The sequence below is a fragment of the Alternaria incomplexa genome (genome assembly GCF_024043165.1).
Source record: "Alternaria incomplexa strain BMP 0042 chromosome Unknown scaffold_3, whole genome shotgun sequence".
NCBI classification, from domain to species: Eukaryota; Fungi; Ascomycota; class Dothideomycetes; order Pleosporales; family Pleosporaceae; genus Alternaria; species Alternaria incomplexa.
In genome coordinates, this window is record NW_026249852.1 from 2,056,912 (window position 1) to 2,075,847 (window position 18,936).

At 52.4% G+C, this 18,936-nt stretch overlaps 3 protein-coding genes across 3 annotated transcripts; 2 read left to right on the top strand and 1 right to left on the bottom strand.

The window, feature by feature from the left end:
* Nucleotides 1-1,409: 1,409 nt before the first annotated feature.
* Nucleotides 1,410-5,280, top strand: J4E90_003069 (uncharacterized protein; the record flags this gene model as incomplete). The annotated part of the gene is made up of 4 exons (XM_051432642.1): nt 1,410-1,565; nt 1,622-1,994; nt 2,048-2,244; nt 2,299-5,280. 4 exons carry the CDS (start codon nt 1,410-1,412, stop codon nt 5,278-5,280), a joined length of 3,708 nt encoding a protein of 1,235 aa, XP_051294064.1.
* A 4,361-nt stretch (nt 5,281-9,641) lies between these two features.
* Nucleotides 9,642-10,452, top strand: J4E90_003070 (uncharacterized protein; the record flags this gene model as incomplete). The annotated part of the gene is made up of 2 exons (XM_051432643.1): nt 9,642-9,645; nt 10,037-10,452. The coding sequence occupies 2 exons, from the start codon at nt 9,642-9,644 to the stop codon at nt 10,450-10,452; spliced, it is 420 nt and encodes a 139-aa protein (XP_051294065.1).
* A 5,130-nt stretch (nt 10,453-15,582) lies between these two features.
* J4E90_003071 (uncharacterized protein) lies at nt 15,583-17,499 on the bottom strand (the record flags this gene model as incomplete). Its single annotated transcript, XM_051432644.1, has 2 exons — nt 15,583-17,344; nt 17,414-17,499. 2 exons carry the CDS (start codon nt 17,497-17,499, stop codon nt 15,583-15,585), a joined length of 1,848 nt encoding a protein of 615 aa, XP_051294066.1.
* Between the last annotated feature and the right edge of the window lie 1,437 nt (nt 17,500-18,936).

The following is an 18,936-nucleotide window of genomic DNA, read 5'->3' on the forward strand; positions in this document are numbered from 1 at the left end:
CTGTGGTCATTCAGGCGTTGCGCAGCGCACATGACGTAGGCGCACGACTATCGCGAGATTCACTGAGTTGTTACACTTTGGGTCAAAACACGCTGACAGGATCTGATAGGGCCAGTCATGGGGCGCATTATATGATAGTAAGGTGTATCTGCACGGAAGAACCACTTGAACATCACTGTGAAGATGCTCAAATCTACCTAGTGTTGTCGTTGTCGGAACGAAATACTACACAGGTCAACATTGAGGAAGCTCTTCGCCACCCGCTCGCGATCGAATGCCCCTTCAAAGACTAATGTTGTCATGCTAGTGGCGCTCACGATGCGCCTATTGCCGTCATGATTTCACAGCTCCTTTTAGGGGCTTTTATCGTTTTATCGATCATGAATATGTATATGTTGAAAGTATTACCTGAACTATGGCCGATGCGAACAATGCCTGAGACTTGTTGTCGGTATTTGGACGTGACAATGTGTGGACCGCCACACTGTGTTTGTCTTTGTCTGAGTTAGAATAGAAGGAGAGTTACATCGATGCAAGCCCCTATATTAGTTTCCTGATAGCGAGGAACACAAATATTGAGATTAGAACGCGCTGGAAAAGAAGCAGTGGTAGTAGGAGTTAGGAATACCCAACTGTTTCAGAACTTCTGAAGCAGCTTATATAGAGGTTGCTGTATAGTTTCTAGACCTTAGATTTGAGCACGATGTTTAAGAAAAAGATTTAAACCCTAAGAGCCTACAAAGCTGAGTTCCAAGGTTTTTGTGAAGCAATCACGTGACGTGACCCAAATCTAAATTGATCAGCTCCATTTGAGGTCCAACCAACCGAATCGAAAGTCATATTGGGTGCAGCCAAGAAGCTACGACGGATGTGAAGACACTGCGAGTTCAAGAGCGGAAGTCAGAAGAAGAAATGAGTACGAGAATGCGAAGACACGGCGAAGGCTGTACGCAGCCCCGACGTCCGTGATCCCGACCACGCCCCAGTGGCGCTAATCCAAATGCAGCCTAGTACATCCCTTTTGGCAGTCGCGACTCCAGTAATCTCTCCTCGCTAGTGATGAAGACGTTACACCAGCAGGGCAGGCCCTCCCCAACGGCCATGAACAGATATCCCACGCGTGGATTGTTACTCGCGGCTCATATCGATCGGTTTTGATGATGCCTGAATGTCATGACGTCTTGTTTCTGCGGCTGATGGGCGCCGCCTTGGCAACGCCGGAGGCCTTGACGTCCGGAGCGCGAGACGCCCGTGAACGCGACGCTATAGACACGCTCTAGGCCTGCTTATCTCATGCGACAAACAACACGTCCTGCCTGCTGCATTAATGCGCGTATGTTGCTTGCGCATTGTGAACGATGATGGACACCCGTGACGCGCCGTCGGTGACTACTCACAGCTCCAACACGATGCAGGAGACAGCAGACAGACCCGCTGTCGCGATCGATGTTTCTGGCAACGCCGACCCAGAAAAGCAAGTCGATGTTGATGATGGGAAATCGAGCAAGGCTTCCAACGAAGAAGCGAAGAAAGAAGAGAAAGAAGGAAGTCTGAAAGACTACTTTGTAAGTCACAGATGCGCACGAGAGTAACGACCGCAGACTGATGTCTTTTCTCACAGCGTATCTTTACATACGCCAGCACGGCTGATCGCGTACTGTTCGGTCTTGGACTCACAGGTGCCGTCGTCGTTGGTGCTGCGCTCCCCTTGATGACTCTTGTCTTTGGACAGTCCACAGCCGAATTCAACCAACAAGCGACCGGCCAAGATAGCTCGAACTTTACCAGCAACATCGACAACTTGGTACTCTATTTTGTTTACCTCTTTGTCGCTCGCTTCGTTATTGGGTATTTGGGTACTCTGTGCATCTGTATCGCGGCAGCCAGGACAACATGCGCGTTGCGAGAGGACTTTCTGGACAAGTTGCTCCGTCAGGATGTGGCTCATTTCGACAAAGATGGCAGTGGATCTGCCGCGACTCAGGTTACTACCAGTGAGCAGCCTACTTCAAATGTTTAGGTACACACTACTGACATCGTGGCCTAGATGGCAACAGGATCAATCAAGGCACTGCGGAAAAGCTATTCACATGCGTCCAAGGCATCTCACTCTTCTTCTCCGGCTTCATCGTGGCAATCGCTGTCCAATGGAAGCTTGCTCTTATCGTGATGAGCATAATACCTGCCATCTTCCTAATTACGGGCGTGTGCATAGGCATGGATGCGCCCATCGAAGCTAGAGTGGTCAGTACCAGTGACCACATGTCTTGACGCAGTGGACTAACAACGTGCACACAGACCAAAATTTACTCGCAAGCTGGGACTCTGGCACAAGATGCGATCAGCTCAATCAGAACTATTCACGCCTTCGGGGCTCACCAGAAGATCGTTGACGGATACGAGACTTACCTCCAGAAGGCGCATAAGGAGGGTAACAAGAAGTCCGTCATTTATGGTGTGCTCTTCTCCGGCCAAACATTCCTGGTTATGTCAGGTACTTCGCTAGCCTTCTGGCAAGGTTTCCGCATGTTCCAGAGCGGGGAGATTGGTGATGTGGGCACAGTCTTCACCGTCGTTCTGAGTGTAGTCCTCGGTGCCACTGCAACACTGCTCATCTTCCCGCAGATACAGGCTTTTACCAATGCCTCCTCGGCGGCAGGCGAGTTGTTCTCTATCATCGACAGGCCGTCGGCACTCGATCCACTCTCGGCAGAAGGCATGCAGCCATCCGACTGCAATGGCGAAATCATCATCAACGATCTACGATTCGCCTATCCTGCACGACCCAGCGCACAAGTCCTTCGAGGACTGAGTTTGTCGATACCAGCGGGAAAGACAACCGCTCTGGTCGGGCCCAGTGGATGTGGAAAATCGACCCTGGTCGGTCTGCTTGAGCGATGGTATCAACCTGCTACTGGTCAGATACTGCTTGATGGTCGAGAAATCTCCGAATACAACACGAAATGGTTGCGGTCCAACATTCGCCTCATTCAGCAAGAACCTACCCTTTTCCAAGGCACAATCTTCGAGAACATTATTAAGGGCTTTGTAGGAGACCAGAGGGATCTGCCAGCGGAAGCGCAAATGCAACTCGTGCAGGAAGCGTGTAAGAACAGCAACGCGCATGACTTCATCGAGGCGCTGCCGGAAGGCTACCATACCCAAGTTGGAGAGCGCGCAAGCATGTTGAGCGGTGGCCAACGGCAGCGCATTGCCATCGCTCGAAGCATCATCTCGAACCCCAGGATCTTGTTGTTTGACGAAGCGACTAGCGCTTTGGACCCTCGCGCCGAGAAGGTTGTGCAGAGCGCACTCAACCGCGTTTCGATCAACAAGACGACGCTGATCATTGCCCATAAGCTTGCCACCGTGATGGCGGCCGACAACATCATTGTCATGAAAGAAGGTCAGATCTACGAGCAGGGTACACATCATGAACTTCTCGAGAGCGATGGTCTATATGCAGCAATGGTGCGCGCACAAGATCTTGGTACAAAGGCTAACGACGAGGACATTGAGAAAGAGCTGCTGGATACAGCAGATGTCGAAGACGCTCTGGACAGCAAAGCCCCAATGCGACGAATGCAATCGCAGTACAGCAACACGGATGTCGAGCGCGAAATCGAGCAGCTTGCTGCTGGAACCTTGGGTTACTCTCTCATCAAATGCATCTGGATCATGCTGAAGGAGAATCTTGATCTCTGGGTCTGGTATACCGCCACCATCATTGGAGGCATCATCGGCGGTGGTACCTACCCAGCCCAGGCTATCATCTTCTCTCGTCTTGTTCGGGTGTTCACACTGCAAGGATCTGAGGCACAAGATGAAGCGAATTTCTGGGCACTCATGTTCTTCGTGCTGGCTCTTGCCAACCTCTTCGCATACTTTATGATCGGCCTTGCATGCAACAACATTGGGCAGGCAATGACTCATCGTTACCGAAGAGAGATGATCGAACGCATTATCAGCTTTGACCAGGAGTTCTTCGACCGCCCGGAGAACTCGTCTGGTGCTTTAACCTCAAAGCTGTCATCTGCACCAACAGCATTGCAGGAGTTGATGTCGGCGAACTTGGGTCTTATGTTCAACATCTTGGTCAATATCACTGCGAGTAGTGCGCTTGGCATAGCGTATGGCTGGAGGCTCGGACTGACACTGGTGTTCGGCGGGCTGACCATCATTGTCGCTGCCGGTTACTATCGCATTCGACTGGACCAGAAACTCGAGAGTGCCACAGAGGAACAGTTCTCTGGCAGCGCGGGTTTGGCTACGGAAGCCGTCACCTCCATACGGACGGTCAGCATGCTCACTCTCGAAACCTCGATCATGCGGCAATACAGCGACACACTCCGGGCTATCACGGGCAAAGTCGTTAAGAATCTAACCTTTGCGCTGATCCCATACGCGCTTTCGCAATCCGCTGACTTCTTAGTCATGGCTCTAGGCTTCTGGTACGGATCGCGGCTAATTGCGAAAGGCGAGTACACTACGTCGCAGTTCTTTGTCATCTTCATCGCCATCGTCTTCGGTGGACAGGGCGTCGCGCAATTCTTCATGTACAGCACCTCAATCACAAAGGCGGAAGGGGCCGCAAACTACATCTTGTGGCTGCGCACTGTCAAACCGACCATCTGCGAATCCGATGAAACCGACGGGAAGGGGCCACCATCCGATGGCACTATCGCCATGGAGGACGTCGAGTTCAGGTACAAGCAGCGCAACGCATTCAGGGTGCTGAGGGGCATCTCGATGAAGATCGAGCCCGGGAAATTTGCTGCTTTTGTTGGCCCTTCCGGTTGTGGCAAGAGTACAGTCGTGTCTCTGCTGCTACGCTTCTACGACCCGATATCCGGACGCATCACATTGGATGATCAGGATATCTCGCTCATGTCTCCCCAGCTCTACCGCCGTTACATGTCGCTGGTCCAACAGGAGCCACCACTCTACCTTGGCTCCGTACGAGAGAATATTGCCCTTGGTCTCCAACACAAGCCTTCCGACGCCGAGATCCAGGAGGCGTGTCGCCAAGCCAATGTCCTCGAGTTTGTCGCCTCGTTACCCGAAGGTCTAGAAACCCCTTGCGGATCCAAGGGCTTGCAATTCTCCGGCGGGCAAAGACAGCGCATCGCGATCGCAAGGGCGCTCATTCGCCAGCCACGATTGCTGCTGTTGGACGAAGCGACATCAGCGTTGGATACTCAGAGTGAAAGGATCGTGCAGAAAGCACTCGATGAGGCTGCGATGTCGAGGACGACGATTGCAGTTGCGCATAGGCTGTAAAAACCTTCCGCCAGGGATGCAATATGACATTTGCTGACAAATATCCAGGAGTACGATTCGACATGCAGACATCATCTTTGTTATGGAAGACGGTATCATCGCAGAAATGGGTACCCATGAGGAACTGCAAAGATTAAGAGGCAGGTATTTCGCTACGTGCTTGGCGCAGTCGCTTGACCAAGCATGATTTGATACTTGTAATATGAGGCTTTTCAACCCATGCAGATCGTCGCGATACACGTGAAGTCAGACTTTCTAAGGCGATTGTAATTGGCCGACGCGGTCCTTCTCTTTGACGAGAGCTAATTCGCATGTTCAGACCTACTAGTCCGCTCCCGTTTCTACAGTCGCCCCGCCTCGCCTAGTGTTTTGCTGATTACAGCAAGCGTTCAGCGGTCGGGAGTATTACCATACATCAAGTTGGCACCTACATTGACTGCCATGGTTACTCTCACAGAGCACTCAACGACATGTCTTCCTTAACCTGGAACTCCGAGCTTTCGCTGCTCGCCATGCCAACCAATGATCGGCCATCCTTCAGGGAGAGTTGCGAACGGAGGCAGTTGGTACCGACCATGGCAAGCGCCACTAGTGCACTTCAGGTTGCACAACCCAAGCATTTTGCAATAGCACACACTCGCATTGGGGCAGTGAATAGGGTCTTGCCCGAATATTACTACAAGAATTAGTACACTGGGAACTCCATGACCAGGGTGGGGTATCTTACTATGCCAGGAATACTCCATAATCCTTCCACTGATTGAGTCTTCCAAGGTTGTCCTCAGCAACAAATTTCGAATGCGCTCATAGTATTCAACCGGTTGTTCCTGTATCTTTTCCTTCGTAGCAGCGAATTGCGCGCAGCAAGAAACACCAACTGCCATTGGAATGTCGCGACCTGGGAAGATCACTTCAAAGGCTTGTTTGTAGAAATGACCCGCATGAGGCTGAGTGTGGGCTGCGTCTACTGCATCTGTGAGTGGGCGAATCTCGTTCGGGCAACCCAGAACCCATACACAGCGCAGGTTGAGATACCCTTTTTCCTGTAGGTAGGAAAAGCGAAACTTTCGCAGGATCGACAGACCGTCATAGTCGGGATCGTCGTTGTGCCATTGGTATCTCTCCGCGTGGAGAAAGAGAATGTTTCCTGGCAATTTGTGGTAGTTGTCGATGATGAAGCTATTTCAGAGTCAGTCCTTGCATAGCAAACGACATAATCGCGTAGGGTTGTATTCATACGAAAGATACACCATCGATTCACGACCCTTGTTCAACGGCACCGTGAGCTCGGCGGTTGGATCGTCCACCACATAGACATATTTGCGCCACTCTGGAAGCTCATCGTAGAACCAAGACGTATTCTCATGCTTCATGGAAGCGATGACTAGGGCTTTGTCAAACGGGCCTTCGTTAAGAGCGATGCCGCCATAAGGTTCATTGGGAACATTGAAGCTCAGTTTCCAGAAAGTCAGAACGGATAGGAGTACGAGACACGTAGCGATGAAAGGAGTTCGGATCGGTCGGCGGAACGCGGGCATGATGTCGGCGTAGAGCCTCATGATGGAGTTGAAGATGGATGAAGAAGGAACGACGCACAAGTGCGAAATCTTATCTCATCCCTCGAGGCATCAGCAGCAGCACATGACTGTGGTGTACTTTGGTTGTTGAGATGAGATTTTACTAAGAACCATGGTTGCGATGCACTGGAGCCAGGGCTCACATTGGACACATGATGGCGTAGAGTCTGCTCAAGGCTCAGGGCATGTGTGAGTGATATGCGCGGAATCATTACCACAGTTAATATTGCGGACGTGTCAGCAGCAGCTGAGAGGGTTCAGTTCCGGCCCCCAAAGTCATACCGCCGCCAATTACAAGGATGGTTAGCCTCTGGCCCCGATCTCGGCTCGACGTGCATTAGCGTGATGAAAGATCGACCAGACGACAACAACACGCTGCGACACATCCTCACGCACACAGAACGACTGATGTAGCCGCGAGAGCGCTACTTCAACAGATTTTAACAATGATAATAACAAGTCACGCCGGAGCTTCACAACCAGCTCTGATGTTCCTCAACCTCGAGTCGCCAGACTGAGCGACGCGTTTCGTGGCGCCTCCGCTCAAATTCAACATGTGGCAAATCGACGCCATAAGCCACCCATAGTCCAGGACATCGTCACTATCTTGTTTCAGCTGCAGCCACAACAAGACTTACTCCTATTACTGGAGGCCTTGCCGTGGGGCCAATGTGCTCTTGGCACGAGAACGTACCTACAAGATGGTTTGCCCTTTCTCTCGCTCCTAAGCGCAGCGACGATGGTGAAAGCGCAGGTACTGTGAAGGCCGTGGCTAATCCAATGCTGTCTTGCAGCGTGTGTATATTTCACATCTCCAGACAAAAATCGGAGGCAGCTACGAGCATTACGCTCAGCGCCAGGCTGCCCGACAATCTTAGGCCGAACGTCAGGCCGCTCCGCCAGTAATTCACATGCGCGCTGTAAGGCCCCCACCCTAAGATGGGCGATAGCCACCGCAATTGGTCTCAATATCGACCGCAGCACAATGGCGGTGCACGGCCTTTCAGCACACTATTCTCTTAAGATCAAATCTGGGCCTCGCTCGCGTGGTTGTACGTCTCTACCAAGTCATTCTCCGGACGTGTACCCCATTGTTGCCTTCGGCCTTTAACACCAAACCCGCTTGACTAATGGCTGGCTCGTTCATCACGGTCTCGCGATGGGTCTTCTTCCTTTTCTGCCTTGCTACGGTCACTTTTGCGCATACACTCAATAAACCCCCGACACGAGCACTCGACCATCGACCAAGAACGTCTCCCACACCACAGGACGCTGCACTGAATATCAAGCGCGCCCTCAAGCAAGGACTCGAAGTTTTCAAACGCGACGTATGCGAAGATGCTTTTCCAGGCGAAGGCGCAGTAACGAATACCTGCAACCCCAGCAATACGCTTTGCTGTATTCGGAAGGGAGAAAGCTACCCCCAGTGCCAAAACCTCCTCGATAAGGGATGGTGCTGCATCGACAATCCCAATAGCGAGCCTGGCTGTTACGTCGACCAGCCATCTGTCTGCGAAGAAGCCGACTCGGTGCCATGCGCTAACCTTGAGGCTGGCGTAGACCAAGCATGCTGTCCAGGCCAGACTACATGCGCGTCTGGCTACAAATTCACCGAGAAGTTTGTACGCTGCCAGATTCTCTCGGCTGACCTCGTGTCATTAGCCAGTGCGAGCGCTGCTCCTACAAGTAGCTCAAGCATAGAACCGAGCTCCGCTTCGCCGACGTCCGAAATCACCTCGTCTGCATCAAACTCCGTATCATCAGCGTCCTCCTCCGTTCCTGCTACAGCATCAGACGTCCTTTCCAACGCAGCATCGAGCGCCATACCGCCACCTCCGTCTAGCGATTCATCTTCGTCTTCCTCTTCCTCCTCCTTGTCAGGCGGTGCTATCGCGGGTATCGCCATTGGACCGACACTGGCGCTGGTAGTCGGCGTAGGCCTATGGTTCCTTTACAAGCGTCGACAGAAGAAGAAAATGCAGCAACCCTACGCCCCGGCAGTAATGTACCAAGACGCGTACCCAAAGGCCGAGCTGGCATCAGAGCCCGTAATTCCTGGGCCCTACAAATATCAACATGCTGCCGCCGAGCCACCTCAGGAGATGCCTGTGCAGTACACCTACGAACTCGACGGCGGGGTTCATCGCGGACCGTAGAAGAGGAGTAATGCTGTTGCGAGGACACGCTTCTCTGTATAATGTCCATGGCTGTGCCGACACCCGACATTCACGCCGTCGTGCATTGTAGTCACGTGTAAACCAGAGCACGTTGGCTTTGTACTTTCGTGTTAGATGTCTTGTATCTTTAATTTACTTACCTCAATTCACCTGAAAATTCGCAGCCACCTGCACATCTTCATCCGAAGCCAGTATCCCCTCGCGTATAAGTCGTATGAAATTCGGGAAGTGTGGTTGGCTCGTCGTCTCTGGGTCGCCTCTGGATCATCGCAGTACCATGGGAAGATGAGTATCACGCTGTGAATTGCCTTCATGTTGACTGGTGTGAAAGATGAAAGGTGAAAGTGAATCAGACGTGCCTTCCTCGCTGCCTGTGGGCACTCCTCCACAGCTCTTGCCTCCTATCTCTTGCGTCCACACCACACCAAATTTTGTTTTCGAAGTCTGCCACAAATTTTACAGATGCGAGGACGCGCCAACTATTCGCAAGGCTTCGGCCAGCGTCAAATGCCGACAGGACCCCGACGAGGGGGTTACAATGCGCCACCTGGAGCATCTCGCGGCAGAGCTGGCTACAGTGCCAACCCCAGTGCCAACGGGTACAACGATGGGTATGCCCATGGCAATAGCAGTGCCAATGCCAGTGCCAATACCAATGCCACTGCCGACAACGGGCAGTATAGGCTGAAGCTCGACGTCAAGTACTACCTTCGGCCCCACGACTGCGTCGATCAGCTGCAGATACCAGCCGGCTATGGAATGAGCCGCAAGGACACAACCTGCCTGCATTGTGGGCAAACAAACATTTACGGGCATGGCTCGTTTCATTTGCTCCGCGACGGCTCTTGCCCTCGTCGCTGCTGCCGTTGTGGAACCATGAACCACCAAGGACGCGCAAGTCTTCTCCCCTAATTTGAGCTTCATCAAATGCTAATATTGGATAGCTTTGTGACCGGTATTGGCTCTCTGCTGCCTTCCTGAAGCGTGCCTGCCCAAACGAAGGGATGCGCAAGCCCAGACAGACTCGCCCATCGCCACTCGATCTGGAGGTCATTCGACGCGACTACCCAGAGCACCGCGAGTTTGCCGATAGCGTGCTGCCGCTTGCCGAGAGGAAGCAACACCATTCGTCGCTTCAGTTGCCCAAGCGCGCACGGGATGACGACGACGAACAGCCTGAACAGAAGCGAACACGGACTGATGCCGGTGGTGCCGAGATCGAACAGATGAGGGCGGAAATGGATGCTCTCCGGGCTGAGAATGAGCGGCTCAGGGCTGAGACTGAGAGGCTTAGGAATGTGAGTCGCACTTCTGCTCCTTTCGTCAAGAAAGAAGAAGTCGATGGGGATGGTTTCGACGCTCTTAGCAAAGAGTTCGACAGACTCGTTGAAGAAGAGCTTGCTCGGATAAGTCGGTGAGATGGATGCCAGAGAGGACTACTTCGACGAGGCTGTGCGTTATTTGGAGGGCCAAGAGGTGACTGCGTCGTCGTCTTGTGAGTAAATACTCGTGAGTAAACGCCCGTAGGTAGACTGAACGCTCGCGAGTCAACGCTCGTGAGGACAACTCGTGAGAAAACCTCACAAGGAAGGGGAAGAGGTCATCGATGCGAATATGAAAAGGTTGCGGCATCAATGAATGTTTAGTTGTACAATTAATCTGTGTGTTACGGCCAGCTTTTGCAACACTACTTTTGGAGACATCTCGCTGGGATTCCTTGGATTGTGCGGCATGCCTTGTGATTCGAGCGGCGTTGCGAGAAGTGGTGTGTGGGAGATGGTGTGGCGGACTTGGTGCGACTTCCTGCCCAAACCACCATAGCTACGTCAACGTTTGTCATCCGAGTTTTCGTGCCTGCCCTCACGAGCATGATTGCCAAGTAGCGCGCACACCTCATTAGTTCATTTCGTCAGAGCAACTGCAACCCCATACCATTCACGTCAACAAGATGGGGTCCAACCTGCCCGAGGTGCCCGACGCACCCAACGTGTTTCTTGAAGCACTGCAAGACGAAGAGAGTGCCTCTATGCGTCAAAACGAATTAAAGCGACGCAGAAGAGTCAGCCTATGCAAGCGGTAATTAACTCACCAGATGTCGAATGGAATCAGAGATGCTAACACTGCGAGGGGTTCATGCCATCTCGCGAAAGACACTGCCAACAAAGGGCGTATGGAAACGGCGGGCCAGTGCCAAACATACCTTGAGTGATCGAGCGGAACGTCAATCGCGCTGCCCAGATACGAGCGAGCCGCCATATGCCAGCAAGGAAGGTGCCGACTTCGAAAAGCGTGCGCATGTCTCTTCAGGTTCGCTACTGGCTCCAACTCCCTCCAGTGCCCTCAAGTCAGGTGGGGAAAAGGCCAAACAATATCCCATTGCCATACTGCTGCCTGTCGAGAATGATCGAGATATCCTCTTACACAACAACAACAACATTCCTGCCGACCTTGCGACATTCCTTCGCGGCGAAGTCGACAAATAGCTCAACAACGCCTTGCGCATAAAATAGTAGAACAGCACATACTACAAAGCTTATGCTGATTGCATGCTCACTCAAGCTGTATGCATAATTGGCGTCGACTATTCGTCGACTTTGGAGGGCCAACATGCAACCAGAGCGTGCCGGCTCTGCGTTGATCCTTCCATCAGCGGTTTGAGCGCCCCGAGGCCTTGCGTCGAGCTCCGCAAGGATACGAAGGGGGCACTGTACATGTTGTTTCTGCCACTGATGCCATACATGCGAAAGGGAAAGGGGTGGATGGAGAGGGGTTTCTGGTTGAATGAGAGCAAGCACCCCTACATCTCTAGGCTACACCCTGAGGACGCGTATTGATCTCGCTGGCCTGGATTTCCGCTGCTACGGTGGAGGTCTGTGAGATGGTGGAGAATAGATGGTGTTTCCAGGGCACGCTCGATGGATTCATCGAACGGCGTGGTTCATACGTGACGGAATCGTCACGCGTTATGAGAGGACTTGATGGCGTCATCAAGCGGTAATTCCGATCGATGGGTTCATCGATCAGGTTCGTTAAATAGTACAGACGCTGCCTTTGCCAATACTATGCATCGATATTTCATCTTCATCCTCCCCATATCTCGTGTGACAGTTTTGTGAAGGCTTACGTACATGGCCAAGTATATTAAACCAGCGTTGCACAGGCGCAGGAACGGATGCACAGCTGTCTCCAATAACGCCACCCAGAAAAATACGTGAGGGCACGCTTCCAACCTTCCCGCGTTTCTCGAGTCGCTGGAAATTATCATGACACCCATTTTATTCCAGTACGCTGTGTCCCATCAACATGATTCTTTCGTTTCGCTAACTGTACAGGCTGGCCGTCTCTGGATGTCATGACAAATACCGCTTATGGTTTGGAAAGAGGAGCAGCAGCAGCAAACATGTTTTGAATTTTGGCTACTTTCAATTTTGTGTCACACAGCGTTGGTTGTAGAGGAGTCAGCACCCTCAGCAGCAATTTATAGTCCCCTGAAAGGGCAGGTATCTTGCCGAGTTCTGCTTCTCTCATAGCCTGTTTACCTCTCTTTTTGAGACACCGAGAGAGAGGAACATGACAAGTACCGGTTTAATTTTGGTAATGGTGGGACACATGTAGTCTCTGAGGAAGCCAGCTGCTGTACATGTGCATAAACTGAAAATTTCAAAACTACTCGTCATAAGTCGTGCGAAAGTGTGCTTGGTACCGCCATCTCAAACTCATGTAATAGTTAGACGGAGCTTTTGGAAAAGAGAGAAAGAACATAAATTCGACTGTGTAATATTTGATTGCACCTAGAATCGAGTGTAGTATGAGAAGAGTGGAAAGACGGGCGTGACAGCAGGGCTTTTATATCACCACAAGCTCAGCGCCAGTCATACAACCTGGGTTGCGACATTTCAGTAAAGTCTCGTCACGCTCACGATCTGCGACATAGAGCAGCTCAGACAAGAGTTTTTTCGTTCTTCCGACAGGAGACATACCTTGTTTGTCCCTTGTGTTTCAGTAAGGCGCGGCGCTGGCAACCTCATCCAGAAACAAGCTTTAACTTTTGGGAGAAAGAAGAGAGTCTCGACATAAAAAATTCGTCGAGATTTCTTGATACCGCCACCACTTGTCATAAAAGATTAGATTGTAGGTTTTTCAGGACACCAGCGGAGAAGAACACATAGAGATTCAAGCTTGTACTTTTGGTCGCGGAGATCGGTTGCCGCACATGGTACGCAATCTCTGAGGTTTTGATAATGTCGCAGACGGCGACCACGGCCATGATAAAACATGTGAGCGCTTTTTCGGGCAGCAGCAAGTCATGCATCATTTCCATGTTGATTTTGGTAATAACCCCTGCGAGGGTGAGGATGTAGAAGAGAAGGATACCGGGACGAAGACGAGAGCTTTTATATCGACCACGCGGGACGAGAACAAGTCATGCCTCGTCATCCTGCTCATTTTAATATTCCATCGTAAGATCGCAACGCCCTTTCTGGCACACATATCAAGTGGTGGACATAATTGTGGACAGCTTTCACGTAGCGACCATCAACATGCGATTGAAAATAACAGTTCTGGTCTGCTTCGCGACACATGAAGATAAATGTCTGCCTTTTCGCGTGGACAGCCCAGGAAGACCTCAGTCATGAAGCGAGGCGTTTGAACCTTTGGAAGGAAGGCAGTCATCGTACAGCTCTTGAAGATTTTTGGTAATAAATGGTAGAGGTAGAGTGAAGTGTAGAAGAGAAAACAGAGCGAAAGGCAGTAGGTATTTATACACGCCCAGGGCTTGCGCTCAGACCACAGCCACCGTTCTCGAACTGCATAAGTGTAGACCTGTCAGATTAGTAGGAGGAGCAGACATGTCGTTGAGGGTTTTCCTTTTGAGTGCCATATCCCTTCGCAGACCTCTCCTAGTTTGAGAAATACATCAGCATCAATCCCCCTTCTCGCACACAGGCGAAGACCATATACTCTTCCAGGCGGTAATTCGGAAGACGCGATCGCACAACATCAATGTTTCCCATCCATTATTTGGAAGATGGCTATTGAGAAAATAGATCTCTCCCAGCAGACATAGTCGATGGATGTTCTGATTTTGGGAAGAGCAGAGACAAAGAGTCATGAGCAGGATGTTTCTCGTGTTCTGAACTTCCATGTCGTGGCACATACGAGAATGTCGAGTGGTTTTCAGACTGTGAGTGTGGGATGAGCGGGGTCTTTCTCCAGCCACATCGAAGCTTCCCTTCATCTTTTTAGGTTTGAATGAGGCAAGTTGAACACCGAGATAGAGAACTATCGACTTGTCGAGAGTTGCATTTTAGAGTCCATCATCGTGGAAGATGCTGACTTGGTCAGAACATGTCAAGAACTGCGATTTTCTTTAGTCTTCTCCTGCACACATGACAGGACGTTCCTTTTATTTTGTTCCAGCGACAGAGCACACAGCCATATTTCCCTTCTTTCGTGATTTAGATGTCGCAGTCGCGAAACATGACGTGAATTGCGTGGGTTTTTGGATCGGAAGGCTGAATATGGGAAGCGCGGAGGTCGTCTCAGTCATTCATAGTGGAATTGGTGGTTTTTGGAAAAGAGGACGCACATGCCTGGCTTTGTACTGCACTTTTTGAGTAACTCCAAGAAGACGTATGATAAAGAAGGAAGGAAGAGAGCGCAAGAAGACGAGGTTTTATACCCGAGCCCACTCGGCTAGCGACTTGCGAGGGAAGGAAGTCACGGAAGTCATCGAACCAAGCTAGATACTTTTTTCGTTCTCCATAAGCGATATTCTGCGTTTTTCTCGAACACATGGAGCACTTCTCCGACTTTTCGAAATCATCACTAGAGCCAGCGGCGGTTTCGATATCGCAGAAGTCCGACAGTCTTTCCACTCATGATAGCGAACGTCAAGGTTTTGGAAGAGAGACAGAACATGATTCGAGACAACGTCCTTTTTGGTAATTCAGGAATGAAAGTGTGATGCAGAAGACCATAGCAAAGGATGCCGCTGATTTTATACACACAGACAAGTGCCAGCAAGGACGGTAGTAGTGTGAACGAAGAAACCAGCGCCGGGATGCATAGATATGTCGCCGTTGTATTTTCTTTTCTGACTTTTCGGAAGTTTCTGCTCCCCTGCTCTCCGACATGGTGAATTTGGACTGTTGTTTTGAAAAGAAGAGCGACGGCCATGGGGATACTATGCGACCTTTTGGACGGCAGGCGCAGACATTGCCCTAAGCTGTTGTGTTTTTTGGAAGAGGTAGGGGGCAGCCCATGGTAAGTAATGTGAGAACTTTTTGGAAAAAGACAGGCAGGCCACATGAAAAAGTTGTGCCATCTGTTTTTTGGAAAATGATGGAAGGAGAGTGTGATGAAGAAGAGAAGAAGAGCGATGCGAGTGAGGGACTTATATACCCGGCGCAAAGACGGGACGGGCTCGCGCGCCTGCGAAGTCATGCGCACGACGCCAGTAAACTTCCTGAAAGACATCGCACGTGTTCATTCAACCGGCCAATACCCTACATACCAATCATTTCCCTCATATATTCCCCTCAGCCCTACGTCGCTGCCGCAACAGCCTCACCACTCTCCTCAACCCTCCTCTTCTTCTTCCCATGATGCCCCCTCGCCTCGACCCTACCCTCAACCGGCACCACCCTCGTAGCCGTAAAAATATACCCTTCCGCACCTCCCTTGCTCGTCATCATGGGATGCGTCCTACCAGGGAGAACCTGCCACTGACGCGCTCTTGCCGTCTGCAGACTGGGCGCAAGGACCAACGTGGGATTGAGCGGGAAATCGTCTTCTTCGTTGTCGGCTTCGGAGGTGCCTGCGGGGGTGCTGACGTCTTCTTCGGTTTTGATCCGTTTGCCGTTGGTGTTGGCATTGCCGTTGATTTGCGGCGGCGGCCCAAATTCGCGGGCTATGTATGCCGCCCTTCGTTCCTTGCTATACAAATCGCACAACTCAACCAACGGCTCAACATTCGGATTATACACCACAATCCTGCCTCCACCCTTCACAAGCGGCACCAACTCCCTCAACACAGTCTTCGCATCCATCGCCGTCGCAACCACCAACCCATCAAACCCACCCCTCTTCGTCTCATCCACCACACTCTTAACCCGCTCCCAACGTCTGCGCTTCTTATAGTAGGTACCGCGTTTCGTTGACTTCATACTTGCAAGTACCTCCTCAGAAATTATCTCGGGCTCGTCGTACGAAGGGTCGTCTTCGGGGTGGAGGAGGGCGAGCCAGGAGAGCGATTTGAGGTGTTTGTAGAGGGGGTGGGCGGGCGTGGGGTTGCCGTAGTCGTAGCCGAAGTATTTTAGGTAGGAGAGGTTGGGTTGGTTGTTGGGGTGCAGGACGGTGAGGGTGTTGGTTTGGGCGGACATTTGCGGGATGTGTGGTCGTGGGGGCTTTCGTGGGCGTGGGGGAGGATCTGAAGGGGTGGCTGTGGGGTCTGTGGTTGTTGTGGCGTCGGCGTCGGGCATAGCGGTGTCGGTGTCTTTGGGCTCTGGGGCGGAGGTCGGTGCTGGCGTGCTGTTCATGTCGACGTCAGCTGCCTCTTCTTCTGGAGATGAGTCGTCGTATTCGTCCTCAGGGTAGAGGATGCCCATCTTCTCGGCAAGCGCTGCTGTGACAAGACCTCCGGTATCATCTACCACGAGCCATCGGCCCCCTCCTACCTGGCTGACTCCATCCTCCGCCAAGTGAACCTGGTTCGTCGCTCCAGAGTGTATGTTGGCCCAGCTATTGATCAAGCCCAGTAAATCTTCCCTCAGCTCCATGATCTTGTATGCCTCCTTCTCCAGAACATACTCTGTGAGCAGACCAACATCCATGGGCAGGGCGGTGAAGCGCTTCAGGTACTTCTTCGACTTCCGCAAGGTGTACTTGGCCAGCGAAAAGCTCGTCTTCTCGTCGATTGCGTTGTGAGAAGCCATGATCTTGGCGATGATCTCCTTACCGGAGCCGGCGCCTGCCTTCTTCAGCTCCTCAATCTCAGCCATTGACAGCGCCTGCCGTGAAGCATCGTCGACGGTCAAGCGGTTGTTGCGCATGATGACCTGCCCATCTTCTCCCACAATGTCGAAGCCCGTAGCACCCGCAGCACCCTCGGCAGTCTCTTCGCTAGTTTCGGCGGTGGGCGCATGGTCGCTGCCTAGAGCTTCGGCGTGGAGTTCGGAAGCGGGTACGACGCGCAGCTCCGTCTTGGATTTGCCATCGTCCTTGTCGAGCAGTTCGTAGGTGAGATAGTACGGGCGGCCGAGGAGGAGGTTGGAGTTGAAGGTGCCGAATTTGCCGAGATTGATGCTCCTGTAGGGTGTTTAGAAGAAATCCTCATCTATATGCACACGGAGGGCTCACTCCAGCTATGCGACGTACGTATTCGGTGTGATTTCGACGATCTTGAAGAGGCCTGAGGGCAGTCGCAGCGCAACGTGCGTATTGGGGCGGACGTGGGAATGCATGGCGCGAATGTGGTCGCGGTCCTGTGTTCTTTACTATTCCATGTGTAGTTATGGTTAAAAGTCTGAGTATGGTATCTCAGCCCCGAGTTCTGCACGCGCAAAGGTGAGGTGGAGCTAGTGAATTTGTCGCAAGGAATAGTTCCGAGGCGCACCGCCGCGTCTTACTCAGCCACAGGCTCAGCCACACACTCGCACCAGTCGTACGTCATCGCCATCGCGACTTCTGCTACTTGGGCGTGTCACTCGGGTCCAACACGTCGCCTACGTCGACTACTTTGCTTCTTTCGCTGGAGTCCTGCTTCAATATCAATCCCCTCACCCACCTTCCTCATACTACCGCGCCGCGCCGACTGTCGCGACAACTCCCCCATATCCCACACCAAGCCCCAGGGCACTGCACCGTAAACATGGTGCTACGAAAGTCCGACGAAGCCGACGACGTCGTTCCAGCGCCGCTGTCCAAAGCGATACCCCCGTATCCCACGACGCCCTCTGACGAGCACCCGCCTGCCTTTCCCGTATCGCCCGAGCGTGCCGTGAACCCGCCCAGCACAAGCAAGTCGCCAGCGTTCAACATCAAGACGCCCGAGGAGACGCGACTTCCCGACGACAAGCACGAGAGCGACTCGGACCTGAGCGAAGACGAGTGGAACCAGTCGGATGATGACTTCGAAGACATCAACCACAACGACGTGCCTGCTGCCCTGAAGCCGGCTGCTGGAAAAAGGCCACCTGTGCCAAGTACAACACACATCACCAGCGGCCTTCCCGATGCTTTGAGGCCAGGGCCGCCGGCAGGTATCCCCATCAAGCGCTCACAGGAAAGCATCTCGGCCACGCCCACCGGTGCCAGCGCGGCTTCCTACGGGGCAGCCAGCACCGTGTCCGAGCAGTCCAATGGCTCCATCCCGCTGAAGACCAACAACCCCTACCTGAAGATGCAGACGACTGGACAGAACAGCTGGGACGGAGAGAGCAGCCAGGCTATCTGGGGCGATGCGCCGAGCCACGCCCACAAGTACGAGGCGCCCGTCGAGCTCCCGGCCTTCCAGACGCCAAGTACACCCACCCACGACATGAAGAACCTTGGACTAGATGACCATGCCCCGTCTACGCAGTCGACAGCACCAGTAGAGCCGCCTGTCATTGCTGTGAACTCACCTACACCCCGGTCGGAGCATCCAGACACCTCCCTCGATACGAATCCATGGGAACCCGCCTCGCACGATGCTCATACTGACACTGTACCCTGGACGGCACCGCCAAGCGATGCAGCTGCCCGTAATGAAAGCCCACACAACATTCCCGCCCCAATCATTCCACATGCGAATACTGTCGAGCAATCGTCTCATCCACCTCAATACACGCCCGAGCAAACACCACCCTCCTCCGAAGAACATCCACCTGCGCTGCCGCCAAGAAGGTCGCACGAGGACA